General features: G+C 40.7%; 2 protein-coding genes across 2 annotated transcripts in view; one reads left to right on the forward strand and one right to left on the reverse strand.

Annotated features, from left to right (window-relative positions):
• TTLL5 (tubulin tyrosine ligase like 5) overlaps nucleotides 1–6,539 on the forward strand; it is a 132,779-nt gene extending 126,240 nt beyond the window's left edge. Inside the window, 3 exon segments of the mRNA XM_061367422.1 lie at nucleotides 1,034–1,111; nucleotides 5,985–6,021; nucleotides 6,107–6,539. Of these exon segments, the coding sequence (XP_061223406.1) occupies nucleotides 1,034–1,111; nucleotides 5,985–6,021; nucleotides 6,107–6,116 (125 nt within the window). The 3' untranslated portion in view covers nucleotides 6,117–6,539.
• Nucleotides 1–16,489, reverse strand: part of ACYP1 (acylphosphatase 1) — a 428,968-nt gene that overhangs the window by 332,321 nt on the left and 80,158 nt on the right. The gene's annotated exons all lie outside the window — the stretch shown is intronic.

Below are 16,489 nucleotides of genomic sequence, written 5' to 3' on the forward strand. Positions count from 1 at the left end.
GAAATATGTCTTCTGTCTTTGTGCTTTTTTCTTTTTTTTGCTGCCAACTTCTAGAGAGTTTGTGAAACTTTTGTTTTAAAGGCTTCAGAAGACAGTATGACTCTGGGATTCTGTTTTGCTATTGCAAAAATATAATGTGCTAATAACGTGTATAATTACAAACAAATAGGAATCATGATTAGAACTGGGCAAGACTAATGCCTGGCTCCAGACTTGACAGGAGTTTCACCTTTTCATACTCAAGACTGATTAACAGTGAGGTAGTTTTATTGTGCTAATGTTTACATTAGTAGCGTCCATATGGCTTTTCTGCTGAATGTGCTGGGAGAAGAAAATAACGTTAGAGTTACTGATTAGGGGAGGTAAAAGTTAGTAATATGCTGTCTGAGTTTGACAGCTGTGAAGACCAATAATGCATTCAAAGTCTTGGATCTCTACCTACTCTTGTATAAAGCACAACTAATTTATTTGTATTCTAGTTCTCTTGAGAATACTTCATACAGAAGGTGAATGTCAAAACTTAGTCTGAAGCTTCTTGAGCTAGGTGGAATAGACTTGATTTTATTCCCTGTGATTCCCAGGTCTGTATCTCAGCTTAGTTTCAGAATGATGCACAGTTGTCTGTTTATTCTGACATTCACCTGGCCCCAGTATCTGCATGAATGCCATGTTCTGAAGTTATGCAGCTCTTTGGAATACTGTGTCATCATCTGTAAGGGCTTAAAACTAGGTCCTGAACTGCAAAGAGACCAGCTAAAGAATACGGGGATTAGTAAGCTGGTTTGGATCTGATTCACATGGAAAGCAGGCTGCTGTTCTTAGTTTTCTAGTGATTTCCTTCTTTAGGCTAAGATGGAGAGCAGTGTCTGAACACCATCCAAATAAGATGAATGTGCAAGCACTGTGGTCTGGTATAGAGCAATGAATGGAGTCTGCTTGCAAACTAGTGGTAGTAAAGAACACTTTTGCACTTGTTCTTCTCTGCATGTAGCACACTCCAGGGTTGGTTTTGGGTTTTTTTTTCCTTTTACAGAAAATCTACACATAGGCTGTGTATTTCTAAAGTTTTTTATATCCAAGGTTGTTGTATGGCCCTTCCTAAGAAGGTCAGGTATGTCTTCTTATCAGAGACCTGAAATAAGATTTCATATTGGAGGTGCTAATCTGTGTCTGGCTGTTGTTAACCCATTGCTTCAATTAATATTATTCCTGAAATGCAGCTGCTTTTAGATAAGCTTAAAGAAATGATTCTTTTAGTACATATGTGAAAGTATAAGCTTCAAATTTGTGCTGCACCAGCAAGAAAAAAAACCAACAAAAGAAAAGGCAAGTAAACACAACAGGCATTCAAGCAAGACACATACAATCAATTTGTATTGTTTGCCAGAGCTAAACAAAGAAAATGCCTGGGATTTGGGGATTCTTTTATAAGCCAGTGTCTCTCAGTTCTCTTGGAGTGTAAAGGGAGTAGGTGGGATGGGATAAGTACTGTTGCCACTGTACATGGCCTGTGTCAGACTCCCAGCCATTTGCTACAGTAGTGTGGAATTCCCAGCTGCCCAGCCTTGTTCAGGCTCCCTCAGCTTCTGCCGGGCTCCCCTGCAGCCTCAGAAGGCAGTAGATTGTTGAACACCAGTGTATTTCTTTTTATGTTGTTACCACATTCCCAGGAGGAACCTTGGCTATGATTTCAGCTGGTCTTACCACACTATCCAAATCCTTCATCAGGAGCAGCTGGGGAAGAAATCACTCAGGTTTTTGCACAGCACATTGCTGGTATGCCTCCTCCCTCCCACTAATCCTTTTAATTCCGATCTTCATTTGCCATCCTCCTGGTTTTCTGTCGTTTCTGTGACTGACTGCACAAGTGGTCTTGACTTTGAAAGGTGACCTTCAAATGAGTAACCTCTACCTCAGACTACTTTGGCTACTCAGGCACAAGATACCTTATGACACAAAAGAACAACTTTTGATGTCATCTGATTGCTTATCCTATTCCAGGAATGGAATAACGATAGCATCTTCCACATAAATCCTTCTAGAACTCCCTGTCTGGCCGAGAAGCTGTGAATGGGTCACTGAAAGGGAACAGCTGTGTGAATCAAACTTTTCCAGTGCAGCTTCTCACACTGCAATACAGCCTTTGTCAACAGCAGCAATGACATTCTGTCAGCATCTTTCTCTGTAGTACTGTTTCCATACAGAGAAAGTGTTAATGAGAAACTGAATCTGTCCACTTTATTGTATTTTGGAAAGCAGTGAAACTTGAGGTGAATCCTACTACCATACCTCCCTATTTGAGAGGGCAAGGAAACCATTACAGTAGAGGATATTTGGTTTCACATTTGTTCTTAGAATTATCCTACTAAAGCCATTGTTCTTTCATGCATCATGAAAACATCCTGGATCTTCTCTCCCCTGCTAACTTCCACAGCTTCACAAAGAGGGCAAACAGGAAGTGGGGAGGGAAAGATAATTTCTTTCCCTGCTATATTTGTTGCATCTGTCCCACATCAGGGATTGACAGACAAGTTGTAGTACCAGATGGGCCAGAAGGGAAATGAGAAGGGTAAAGAAAGACCTCTCTTTACCCCAGTTCTTGGTACTCATTGAAGGAGCAGGGAACCATTATCCATTATGTTATATAAACCATTATGTTTGCAATGAGTAAACATTGATGTCTCTAACCAATACCTTTAAAATAGATATAAATCATCAACAGGGCATGACTGTTCAAGTTTATCCAGTTATCAGAAAGCTATGTGTAAGTCTCGTTAAATCCTAGCAGAGTGTAAAACTCTTCCAAAAGAAGCATTCCAGGACCTTCTCAGATGATGCTAAGAATATCCAATTCAGCTTTCACCTCTCACCTAGAGCTGAGGGTCAGTGTTCACCTGTAATGATCAGAAACGACATTTATTCCTTAACTTGTGAGAGCAGTCTACCTCTCACACTTTTAGTCAACCTTCTGCCTTTCTTATGTGAAAGGAATGAAATTTTTCCTGTTGATACTGGTTTTGTGCCACTGAAAGGATATTCTGAGTCTCAGGACCACTGGGAAAGCAGGAGAAAGAAAAAAAAGGACAGTCTCTAGAAACTGGCTTCCCTTCTTGAAGAGCTAGAACCCAGCTTGAATTTTAGGAGCCTTCACTTCTGACAGGCTCAAAGAAAACTCTGAAACAGGATAAGTAATGACTTCAGGCAGTTGGCATTTTTGCTTGCCTGGAGGCTGAGCATTGCTTGTTCTCTGTAGTTAGGTGATGGCGAACTGCCTGTATTTCCTTGCTGTGTTGGAAATGTCATTTCAGATCAGGTGTGCAAAGACTAGGGAGAGGTTATATAATACCTTGGCTACTTCTGTCTCACATCTGGCCCTTTGGCGTTAAGTTACCAATAGACAGGATAACTTTGCCCATCCAAATCGGATTTTGTTTTAATCTGGCATTATTTTATTGATACCAAAAATAGACGCCAAAATGTGTGTGAATTGGGTAAAAGGAGTGTCTGAAGTTATGAAATGAAATGTGGGGAAGAGCCAGAGAAGAGAGAGCCAGAACAAAACAGGGAATAGGGAGCTGAATAAGAGAAACCAGAATGAAGGTTGTCAAGTACAGAAGGGGATTAGCAGTTGAGGTGAGGAGCCCACCCAGTGACTTGTCTGTAACATGGGGAGCAGAAAGCCTCATGCTGGCTTTCACTGCTATTCCTCCACTTGTTAATGAGGCTGCTTACTGCTCTTTTCATGCAGGGAGACTGCACTTGAATGCTGTTTGTGCCAGCCTCCATACTCCCAAGTAAATTTTCGTGACTTGGAACTGCTGCTTTCCCCTGCCACTTTTTCCCAGTCCAGCAAGCCAACTTGAAATTGTGCCCAAAGGATGGGGGAGGGAAGGCTGGCCTTGAGTTGTCAGCTGTCCTGGCTTGCTAGTGTCAGTCACCATGGATATAAATAAACGTCATCTATTTATTGCCTTTCTTAGTTGCACTGTATGTTATTGAGAGAATTTTGGGCATCAGTCTAAGATTAGAAATGCCTTCTACTCTGGGATAAAAAAATCTGAATTTCTAGGATTATCAGAGCTTTTGAGGGAGAAGGGAAGTTCCTGTTTTCAACACAAAATTCAGGAGTCTTTGACATGCTTCTCAGTTCTGTCACAGACTTGCTGTGGGTACGATGACACAGCCTAAACTAGCTCTAAAAAAATGTTAGCATGGGTTCCTGACCCAGTACTGCTGTCTCATTCCTGCAGTGTGGAAGCAGGGTAGATTAGGTGCTGTTGTCTGACCAAGGCTCTGTATATCTGTGCTGGGAAGGTCTGTATGGCACTGAATTTTAGTGTCCAGGTATCCCATAGAAGACTTTATACAACTCCAGTGATTTCCCTGTGACTGGGAATCGTATCTGTAAAATGGAGGTGACAATTTTCTTCCCCCTATGTAACCGTTCTAAGTACAAAAGTGTTGAAGTTTTTGAGGTGCAGTCATGGGTGACATAATAGTATGTAAACATGGACAGATATACAGGCAGATACTTCAACATCTCCTGGCAGGCAGAGAATAAAGGAGATTCCTTCTGTTGTATGTGGTGGTTCACTACAATGCCTCATATCACAAGGGCAAATCTACCCCTAAAGCTGGCTGCCGTAGGCAGTGAGGGTTTTTTCTATCCCCTCTACTCAACCAGAACTTCAGCCTACTCAACCAGAAGGAGGTGGAATGCTCACCAGTAGTTTTGAAGTGACAAAACTTCATAGAATTATATAGATGAATATTTATGAAATGATCGAATTGGCCATGAGTTGCACTCATGGTAGGAACGTACATATTTACTTGTAGACATAGGAATGCCCCTCTTTGTGTTGAGACATCAAGGTAGTCATACAAGAGGAACTCACACAAAGGGATTTTAATTCAGTTTGTGAGAAAAGACAAACCCTGAACTGCGCATTTCTGTAGGAAAAGGAGGGCTCAAAAGTCTCTTCAAAACAGGCAGATGAGGTTGAAGTTGGCCTTCTTTCTCATGTGTCTTTGTTTCCTTAATTTTAGCATCTTGCCAAGGGATAGATTTCTGGACTAGTATATCCTATCTTAGTACAGATGCCTGACAGTTTGGTTCCCAGTTCAGGTTCCAGACTTTCTGTGCAGTGACATAGCTGGCAATCATGCTTTCTGAACATCTTTCCAGATCCTCTGTGCTATGTGATGTTTGGCTCTATGCTGAGCTTTCAAGGAGAATGTATTTTTTTAAATATAGCAATACATTTAATAAACACCTCTCAACAAATGACACTGTCATTTAGAAGCAAGCTGATGTGCTAGATACACAAGACAAGCTTTACCTACTACATTAGCTGTAAAATGCAAACTGTCCAAAATAAACATGGCACATTTCAAAGTTGTTTAGATTTTTCTTTTTAAGGGACTGTCTAAGGTTTTTTAAGTAAAGAAGTGAAGATGACATTGACTTTTTCCCATAACCTGTCTAAGCAGGAAAATGTCACAGTATGTAGAATTAAAATATATATAATAATGGGAAGAAATTTTCTTTTCCTTGCCCCCATTTTGTTTATTTTAAAGAGCAGCCTTTTCACACCCCAGTCTCTCCTGCACCAAGGTCCTCAGAATGTTTTGGAGTGGGAAAATAGATTCCCATCTAAGCAAAGAAGTAAAAGACACAGAGACAAAACTTACTGAGATGGGAGAAGGATTTAGAGCTACAGGAAGAGCCTGTGAAGAGATGAGTCACATGAGTCAGAGGCAAAGAGTGAAGAAGGCATTCTAGGGCTTGAAAGGCATGCCAAGAGTACTTTTCACACAGTAGCTTATTCAGTTAGGTTTTATCATACTGATCTGTGATCTCATCTATTACCATAGAGAAAGGTTGTGTGATAGGGAGATACAGATTGATGGCTGAGATTCCCAGAGCAGTGCACAAAACAGCCCCCCGTGATTACTCAAAATCTTTGCCTTGTGTTTTTTTCCAGCCTCTGCTCAAAGAGAAGGACTAACACTGAACACCAGGTGAGGAATCTATGGGGTTGCTTCAAGTATGGGGCAAAGGAAGAAGCAGCAGTGACTTCATACCACCACCCTTCCAAACACCCAGGAAAGAGTGAAGAGGAGGCCCTGGTGAGAGGACAACTCACAGAGGAGAGCATCTGAACATCTGTAGAAGATGGTGATACATCTGCAAGCTGAGGTGAATGACTGCCTCTGAGAGCTTCTGCTGCTGAGTCATGGGGTCCCTTCCTCCCACCTCTTCCTGATCACAAACTGGGAGATCTTTCTATGAGACAGAGATCCTCCAGCTGTCTGTATTGTTTTTCCTAAGATCCAAGTTTGAACATAAAATCTCATTTGCTCAGCCATTTCCGTCTGTCCTAGTTTGGTAACAGCCAAAATTCTCTGCTGTCATCACATGGCAACAGCAGAGAAAAATATTAGAACATATGACTGGAGACATCCGTGTTGGTTGCCATCTTAAATTTTGGCACAGAGCCATAGAAATGATTGGTTTGAATCAAGTAATTTCATTTGTTTGTTTTGATTATGATTTTGGTTATTAATTCACACCCCCAAAATATTTGCTGTCATTATATGAGACAGGATTTTAAATCTGTCTTTATGCTTCATTGGTGGATGCTTATGTTGTGTGTGGCTTATTTTTGTGGTTTGATTTCTGTTTGTTTAGGCTTTATAAACTTTTTTAATTGGCTGATGTTTTCAGACCCAAGATTGAACCCTAGGGCCCAGGTGGCTCCTATCACTTGCAGTAGTGGCTTGGTGATGGACTCCAGTTAAAATTTTCTTGCATTAGAAAACATCAGCGGCTGGAAAATGTACTGGAGAGAAGTTCCACCCATCCTTAAAACGAACAGGAAGCAGCTTCAGCTCTGGCTCTTTGCTGGTGCCAGGTTACAGGAAAAGTCAGTATTTTACAGCTTCTGCCTTGTCAAACAGCAAGTGGTATGACTGTAACTTTTCAAAGGGCGTTGTTTGTATCGGGGCCCTCAGAGATGGGATTCTAACAGTTTGATCTGTTTTCGTACTCCACACCTTTCCCTGTCATTTTTAGCCTGCATAGTCAGTGTACTTTGAGTGGGTTGGCAAGTAGATAATGTGGCTGACAGAAGAAACAGTGTTACAGGAGAAAAGTGTTTTCTCTTAAAATGATTGTGTTCATATTCACTCTTGGATTGTGCATATTTTCTGTCATCCAAGACCAGATAAGTTGTGAGAAGATTAAATAATTATATTCATACTCCATTAGTTTCACTATTGCTTGCTCCAGGCATAAATTCATAGGACAGAACATGCATTTTTCTGTTTCTGCTCCAGTCATGCATATGGCAGACATTGAATACTTCATTTGTCCAAAATGCAGTTCTCTGATGTGGCTGCTCCTTTTCGTACTCCGTTGGCTTATCTTTAATTTCCTAGACAATCACCTTCCTCTTCACTTTCTCTGTGTTCTTCAGCTGTGTTCAAGAATCCCCACAGCATTTGTTTGCTGCCTGTGTGATCATCACATACCATCAGTGTCCAACAGATCTATAAAATCTTGTGAAGTTACTTTCAGATCATGTCACTTCTGTCTGTAATCATTGATTTCCGTTCATGGAGTTCTCTGAGATAGGTGGTTCTAGTTGTGCATCGAGTTGTTGGCTCCTGATTAGTGAAAAGTTAGTTGCAGAAGTTGTTACTTCAGACTTCTGCACATCCTGAGCAGCTGTGGGTTTCAAGACCTAGGGTCTTACTTCTCACAGCCTACTGCTACATATGGTATTGGCTACAGCCTCCAGCTCTATTCCGGAACTGTCGATGGGGCCATTTCCCTCTGAGATTTAGCTTCAGTGAGTAACAGATTCTATTCCTTTCTTCCTCCTAGGGGGATCTGGGTTATCCTTATTCTACTGGGTTTTATGTGCAGGATTAAGTAGCTGTAGAATATACATCCTTGTGGAACTCTCTCATCTCTGTTTTTGTTCTCTAGTTTCTTCATTCAGGTTGTCACAGCCACCACTGAAAACTATGGAGAGATTTGGAGGATAGAGGTTTAAATTCACAGCCCAGGAAAGGTGATTGTCTTCATAGGATAATTGTTAGAAACAGTATTCTTACATCTTTGTTTGGCAAATTACTGGTTAGTGCTGGCTTATTATGAACACGGGTTACTTGTTTTGTCAGCTTTGCCAGTCTCCCACCCACTCATTTTGGGATAGATTAGTACTCGGCTATAGCCAGCATGTTTTCTGAACTTTGTGTTGCATGTTGGATGTAGCCAGTGCCACGTCTGTAACTGTGATGACTGCGTACCAGCGTATCAGACATCTGGTCTCTAAGATTTTTGAAATATTTGGAGAAAGGCACATTGTGGTCTAAGACCCTCATATTTAAGGGATGAATTTTGTCAGCTTCAGGAGCAGTGAAGTCTTGCACCCTTTGTCCCTGGAAAAACCTTCTTCTGCTTCCAGCAAATAAAAAAACCAAAACAACCAAAATACCCCTGAGGCCCCTTCTCCCCCCCAAAAAACTCAAACCAAAACAGGGATCTCAGGATGGATCTTTTACCTCAAGCCAAACACCTAGACGCCGAACTGTTCAGCTTCAGGATGTTTTAGGGCAGCCAGAGCATCAGAGGAAATAGTAATATTCCTTTGCCTTGTGTATCTGCTGATCCGAGCTCTGCGCACAAATGCTGTTACCTTGGGAGCATGTGCAATAGAGAATCGGGAAAAATCCTGTGATTCAGCCTCATATGTTCTCCATCTCAGCCTGGAGTCCATGTATGTCTTTGTGCATGGTGGGTGTGGTGTACTGAACGATAACATACATATTTTGTCTCGTTGCAGCTGCTACCTCCATGTCTCTTCAAAAGAGACTGGTTCAGTTAAGAGATTTAATGGGGAGGCATAAAACTGTTTCCTGGATGTCTTAGAGAGAAGGCATTTTACAGGAATGTAAAATGTTTTCTAGTACAAGGGAGGAAAGGAGATTAGCGAATCATTTTGGATTTATAATACATGCACATGAGGGGAGTACAATTATATATGTGCTTCTCAAGTGGGGATTAGTTTATCTCTGCTTTTATGAGATTTACTTGCCTATATTTATTAGTGAGTTTCCTTGAAAGTGCCTTTGTTCAGAAACAAAGTGAGAAAATTACCAAAAGAAAGTTCCAACATCTCTCATCACCTACTTTAGTGTTGACACTGGGCAATGTAAGCACAGAGTCCCCCTCTTCTCTCCTGCTCAGTGACGTTTGCATCACTTCTACGTTAAGGAGTCTGTTCCGATGCTAGAGAATCAGTCTTGGAAGGAGTCAGTTCCACATCAGAGTCCTGGAGGCTGAGGTAATGCAGAGTTCATACAAGCTTTTTGTGTTGTATTCAAGTGATGGGTGTACCACAACAGAAAAATTAAGGGAGGATACTAGATTTTATCCTTTCCAGAAGCAGCTGACTTGTGCTCAGTACCTGAAGTATCAAGTTCACTTTCACATGGTTCCTCTTGGCATTTAAAACAGCTTTACAAGTCATGTGAGTGTCCCATCAGTGGGACATCATATTATGACACTAGGTAGACTACGTAGTCTTGGATGCCAACAAGAAATACTGAAATTTCTATTCTCAAGACAAGATATGCTTTTGGACGATCACTGTTTGTTGGAAATGCTCCTCATTATGATGCCTGGAAGGTCAACACACATCTCTGATACTGGATACCACTGTGGCAAGAGGCTTTGGTATCAAGACCTTTGTTTACTAGTAGGAATCTTTAATGCTGTTCATCTTCCTCATACTGGAATATGGATAATCCTGCATGTGCATGGAGTTGAATGGCTGGCAGTGCTGGATCATTCCTCTTCTTTACCTCTGAAGGATATCATTGACTTATAGATGAGTTTACAGAACAGACTGGATTCTCAGTTTGCATTCTTTCGGGCCTGTATCTTTTACTAATACAGCAGTTCCAATCATTCTGGATTATTTGCTGGAAACAAAAGTAGGCTGGCTCCTGACTTATTTTTGTTAAGGTTTACTTCATCAAACTGCCAAAGACTTTTTCCTTAGTCAATCCTACATGTGGTGCTTAGGATAATCCTGGACTCACTGTTTGAATCTGGGTGGGTTATTTGCTGGTGTTTAAATAGTTGGATTTTTTTAGTTGCAGTAACTGTCTGATTGATCCTCTTGCTACTGTTTCCTTTCTGGACACATTATTCTGTGGATCTGTCTTAAGTTTCTTGCAAAAGAAACTTCTGAACTTTATTTAAACCTGAGACTTGATGTCCTTCTTTGTAGAGCCTCATGTTTCTAGAGCAAGTGCATCCTTGTTTATGCCAAACATCAGGAGGGCCTTATTTTATATTTACAGAGTTGGGTCAGTCAAACAGTCCTTAAGATAGGTGGATAGAGCACAGAACATTCACAGTTCTCTTCATGCAGAAAGTGGTTAATTGGAAAAGAGGTGGGCAAGGAGAACTGTAAGTGAGCAGGTGAAAAAGAAGTAAATGTTCACAGTGTTGCCCACTAGAACTAGGAGCATCAAATGAAACTAACAGAGATCAGATTCAAAGGAAAAAGGAGTGTGTGATTTTTTTCTTCTTTTTTCCCACGGTGTGTAGTTGACCTGTGGAACTCGGTGTCAGTTTATTGGGGATACAAAGAAGTGTAAAAGTGGTTTGGAAAGAGAAGTAGACAAATCCATGAAAAGTTAATTACTAGGGCATATTAAATATTAAAATTAAAAAACAAGGAGGGAATTTGTAAGACTTTTCAAGTGGCTATTCTGGGGAAGTGGGCTTTTCCGAATTCTAGCTTGTCTGTCAGACATGCTGTTGACCACTGTCAGAGAGGTGAGCTAGATGATGTTGTAGTCTGGATGTTTGACACTTGCAGTACAGCCTGATAGAACAGCCAAGGCAAAGCTGCCTTCCATGGCAGCGGCATGTTCCACCAGAATTCACTCTGTGGTGTTTGATTCTCTAAGAAAAGTCCCCACTGCTAAACATCTGCCAAGTTGTCACATGCAGTTTATCTACACTTCCACCTGAGTGGGCACTATGTATTGCAGAGGCTTTCAGAATGGTGAAGCTCTTACAAGAGCATAATTCACCTCTAGATAGGGGGGATTTGGAGGGAAAGCAGATTGCTGTATGGAAGTAATCCATAATATGATGTTTGTAAATGGTTAATCACTTAAATATGAAAAATGCTACTAACTGAAACTCTAAATTATCTTACTCACTTCTTGTCATCTTTGTCTTCTGAAGTGTTTAAGTGCAGAGAACGTTCCTGGTGAGTGTGCACAACCACAGCACATCTAGAAGAACTATGGGACCTGGTAACTGCTTTTTCCCCACTTTAGAATGCTACTGTCCTCTTCCAAAGAATAAGATTAATTTTCCCTTTTGCCTTAGAGGTGAGTAGTTGGAAACACAAGCTGATCTCCAAAATTACTGAATTCTGAGTTTTTGAAATAGCCTCCCTGTGCAGTTTTAACACAGAGGACAAACTCCACTGAACTAAAGGTGACAAACAAGACACCAAGTCTATCCTGAGGACTCTGCTCTTTGTTACCTTACTAAAAAAGGATTTTACTGGCCCTTGATGTAAAAAGCATTTCCAATTTAAAGGAAAGAATCACCGATCACTGTGGAGACCCTGGTGTGAAGCCTTTGCCAGTGTTTTTCAGTGAATCATAGTATTCCCTGGCGAGAAGAGTAGACTTAACAGGGCCTCTTCTCTACAAGTCCATGCCTGCAGTGCCCAAAACGAGCTATTATTTTCAAAGGAGTGGCTTCTTTATCTGACCTATCAGACAAAAAAATATAGAATTGGCCTTAAAAAAATTAATGTAATTGTTAAGAATTTGGAGGCTATTAAAAATCTATCTTTTATTGCCAGAATTTTTATTATTTCTTTGGGGCAGGTGGAAGAGGTGTTGTTATCTCTAAAAGCAAATTCAGCATCGTACTTGGTCTTTTGCCTGGTGGTGTTCCAGGATGTACAATAGAAGATAACCCCAGAACATTAGTTCGGTTTGGTGTCCCTGCAAGAGAATTTTAGAAAATCTCATTTCACCATATTTATAGCATTGGTAAAGTGTAGTCTCCTTTCCCCAGACTAAGAGGAGACACGTTACTGTAGTCAGTGTGTTAGGTTCAAAAGGTATACAATCTCAAAAAAACAAGTGTTCTGTGGTTATTGATCTGATCTATGTCTTAAGTACCACCATGTCAAAAGTCAGGAATGGATCTTTGAAACGTTCCTCTACTGACAAGTCCAAATGTTTGACTGTCATCACTCCCTCATTCTACTATAAAATTTGGGCATTTTTCTGAGATTGGGGAAGGAAAACAACAAGGGATTTTTCCCTCTTTTCAGTGACTGTTATATAGGATTCACCTCATGTTTTTCAAGTGGTTTTACTTTATTTGTATGACCTTCTTAAAAGGTTGTGCTGTGTTAGATATATGTAATACACATAGGATATCTGTGTCATTCTTCAAGGTACACAGATGGACAGCTGTGAATCTTCTGGGAGGGCAAATAAAATTGTAAACATCCCATTAGTGCCACTATTTACAGAACTCACACTTCCAGTTGCCTGATGCTTCCCTCCATTCAAATCAGGATTGTCTTCCCTCCTGAAAGTGTGTTTTCGCCACTATTTCTAATTCTAGAAATTCATCGTGGAATACATTTTGTCTATAATATCATCTGGGAATATTCTTTTTTTCTTTTCCACAGACCCACAAAACTTGTCTCCATATGCCTACTGAAACTTTCTTAGGAAAAATGTCGAAGAATAAACTTGGTGGCTCTTCCTGCCAAATTGTGGCTTTACAAGTTTCATAGGTCTTTTGAATGATGGCTTGGCTGACAGCAGGTGAAATAGCTAAGAATTAAAGGCAATTTCAAATGTCTAGTCAGCACACTGTAACTGCTGCCACACCAAATCTCCCTGAGGTTTTTTGCCATCATCTTCTTGATTTTGCTTCTTCATATTAACAGTACAGAGCACTTAACCATGGTAGTATCCAAATGAAATCTTCAGATCTTAGAGATTTCTGTAGCAAGTGTCCTTAGAGGAGGCAGATGTCAAATTGTGTCATGCAGAGGAGCTTGTTGCAGGCTGGATGTCTTCCAGAGACTCTTGTTGCAAGTCAGGCTGTCTGCTACTGCTTTCCCCCACAAGTGGAATTTCTTACAAATCCTTGAAAACAGTGGAGATCTCCCAGGCATCTGGTCTACCTGCAAGAGGGTTTCAGCACTTGACCACAAATTTTTGTTCTGAGAAAGGACCAGAACATGGTTAACAAGACATTCCCCAGTCTTTACGCTTTGTGCATTGCACAAATCCTATAAGATTTGCCCCTGGCTGCATGGCAAATCTTTCTTTTGTCTGCTTCCTGAAGAGGATAATAACTTCAGGAGAAAAAAGAAATCCTTCCTGGAGAATGTCAGGAAATCTCTGGTTTGATATAACCCAACTGGCTCTTTCATCAAGTGATGTACATGCACTGAGCACGATGTATTATTACAATGCCTCATGCTGATTTCTGTATGTGAGGAATCAGTATCTGTAAACAGCTAGTGAGAGATGTCTGAGTGTTGGCAGACCAGAAAATGAAGCCACCTTTGCTTTCTGCAACATGCATAACCCCTACATGTAATTATTTCTTGCATTGGTCTCTGGACAGCAATGAGGTATCATCTTGCCTAGCCAACTAAGTGAAATGAGAGATGAAGAATATCACCCTGCACAAAGACCAGTATTTCCCTGAAAGAGGGAGAGATAAATCTTGGTTTTCAGAAGATGCCGCCTGAAAGACTGGCATTCTTTGGTATAATTTAACAGTGCCAGCATATACCACAGGGGACAGAGTTTCTGTCTGAAAGCTGTTCACTAAGTTTGCAGGATGTGGGAAACCAATAATGGGGGAGAGGGGGTGTGCTGAAAACCACAGCTGTAAAGAAACCTCTATTCTGTACTAGATATAAAGGTCCTTATCCCTGAGTGTATTTGCCATCAAATCACAGCCCAGTACTTGAAAAGGCACAGCTACTTAGTTGAATGCCTTCAGATCATCTTTGCCATCTTCCCTATGCAGCCTAGTCCTATGTAAGGATGTTCTAAAGCAGCTGGGTAACTGAGGTCTGTAATTTTTGAAATGAGTCTTTCTGGAAGCACACTGTGACAACAAAAGTACCGTACCATATTGGTTTTTATGGGCATAAATGGCTTCTCAAATGCATTACTGTCATTTAGAGATGTAAGAGAATGACAGCTATTAATCAGGCATTTTCATTTGCTGTATTTCTTGTTGATGTATCTGAATGCATTTCTGAGACAATCTATGAGAAACCGTCTCATCTCTTCTGTGTTGACTTGTTGCATGATAAAGGATCTTGCATTTGTACAGGGCATCTGAAGTCTCTCGTAAAGAGAGGATAAAAGACACTGAGCTTAGTTGCTTCCATCTGTCACTTCTAGAGCTGCATCAAAAATGAATCAGGGCTTAAATTACTTCACTATATAGAAAAAGAAAATATTGGTAAAGCAGACCTAAGGTCCTGATGTTATTTTACTAACCATCATGGTAGTATGCGTGTTAGTTACTAATTTTATACACCTTTTGACCAATATATTCTAGTGACTTTTTATGTAAAAAAAATTTAATAGATGTTATTTTTAAAAGAAGGCATAGAAAATTTGCACTGTATCCAAATTGCTGCTGTTACTCTAAACTGCATTTAATATAGGTTTTAGGCAGCCCATACTATACATACATTTTGCAATATATACATATTATTTTGCACTGCCACAAATCAGTATAGTTTTGCAAATATGTAGATATCACACTGTTGGCTCCATATGTGTTGAAAACTTTACTTGATTTCATTGCCTTCAAATCAACTCAGTAGTAGAGGAATGTATGTATTAAGAGAAGACAACCCAGTACTATAGAGTTCATTTTTCATTCTACTAGAAACACTTCTGGGTAAGAAACCTTTTCTTCACAATGGAGCTGGCCCTAGAAATGCATCCTGCTCACACTGTGGTACTGATCATGCCCTGCATTGGACCCCTGACCATACTGAAGACATCTGTCTGATAAGACATAGCAATGTATCCTCTTCTCTTATGGGATGGCTTTAGTGATTTCATTTACAAAGCAGTCTGAGCCTGGAGACCTCCTATTTCTGCCTTGATCTTCACAGCAGCAAAGCTTCAGAGCAGGATAGAAAGATAAGGAACTGTGAACTAAGAGAATGGAAACTTGGTTGCTACAACAAGGAGACGTGAGACATTGCAGGACAGAGCAGAACAGCCATGTTGCCAGAGGAGTGGACAGGTCTTTTGTATCTCTTATTACTTTTGGACATGGTCCATCTTGTTTACTGTGTGTATTGATGTCTATTGGTTATGGAAACATGAAACACAATGCAGTATATCCTGGTTCACTGCAGTGGTCATGGGGATGAGCTACTGCTTTTTGTTAAGTGCAGTGAGATAGCTAGAGACTGTCCAACCCAAAGACCAGGGAACAAATACTTAGTCTGTGAAGACTCTTCTTTGCCAAAATAATCAGTGTACATTCCTCTACTACTGAAGCGATGTTTCTTGCAGAGCTGTACAGTGCACTACAGTCTGAAAAACAAGGTGTTCTGGTCTAGGCCTCTTGTGTGCTGTAACAGAGGGTGCCTCAGAGAAGCAGGGACTACACAGATGGTCCGTTGATACCTCTTTAGGATGTGCCTTATGGCAGTGCTGAATAGGGTTTTTTCACTCTTTCTAACCATTGATCTTTGTTAGAGACAGAAAGTGTGCTGGGATTGTTTTAATCAGCTTTTGTTTGTTCCTGTAAACAACAAAAGGGAACTGTTGGGAGCTGTATTCAGTGTTGGCAGTGAAGATCTCACTTTTTTTTTTCCCACTGTCTTCCTCAATTTGCCAGCTAGTAACAGGATATAGAGAACTGCCATCTGCCTTCTCACACTAGTGTCCTGAACCCTTTTGGTAAGCCTGCGCACAGAAGTATATTCAATCTGTTACTAACACTGTAGATAGCATAGTATGTTGCTGAGTTACAGCTACAGCACCCTGTGAAAAGCTATTTTAACTGTATGAAAATTAATTCAGATCCTGTCTCACAAATGTAATTCTTGAATGCTGCTAGGGAAATGGAAGGCTGGACAGAAAAGCAGAAACTGAAATGTTTGACTTGAAGGATTACTCTACCCATGAGATTACCTGTATCCTTCCTGGTTGGATGCCCCAAGACTCTTCTCTGATTATCCATTGTCATTTTGCTTCCTTTCCAAGGAGATGAATGTCTGGGTCCTTCTGCCACCCCTCCCTGCCATTGAGGAGCAGCAGTGAACATGGGCTAATAAGACAGATCTATCTCAAGGGGCTTGCCAGGGTTAATCCATGGGTGGTTCTGACATGCTCCAAGTGCCAGATAGGACCATGAGCT

Source organism: Neopsephotus bourkii, unplaced genomic scaffold, assembly GCF_033783945.1.
Source record: "Neopsephotus bourkii isolate Nb327-2 ecotype Australia unplaced genomic scaffold, CSIRO-AGI_Nbou_v1 NB_1376, whole genome shotgun sequence".
In the NCBI taxonomy this organism is placed as follows: Eukaryota; Metazoa; Chordata; class Aves; order Psittaciformes; family Psittacidae; genus Neopsephotus; species Neopsephotus bourkii.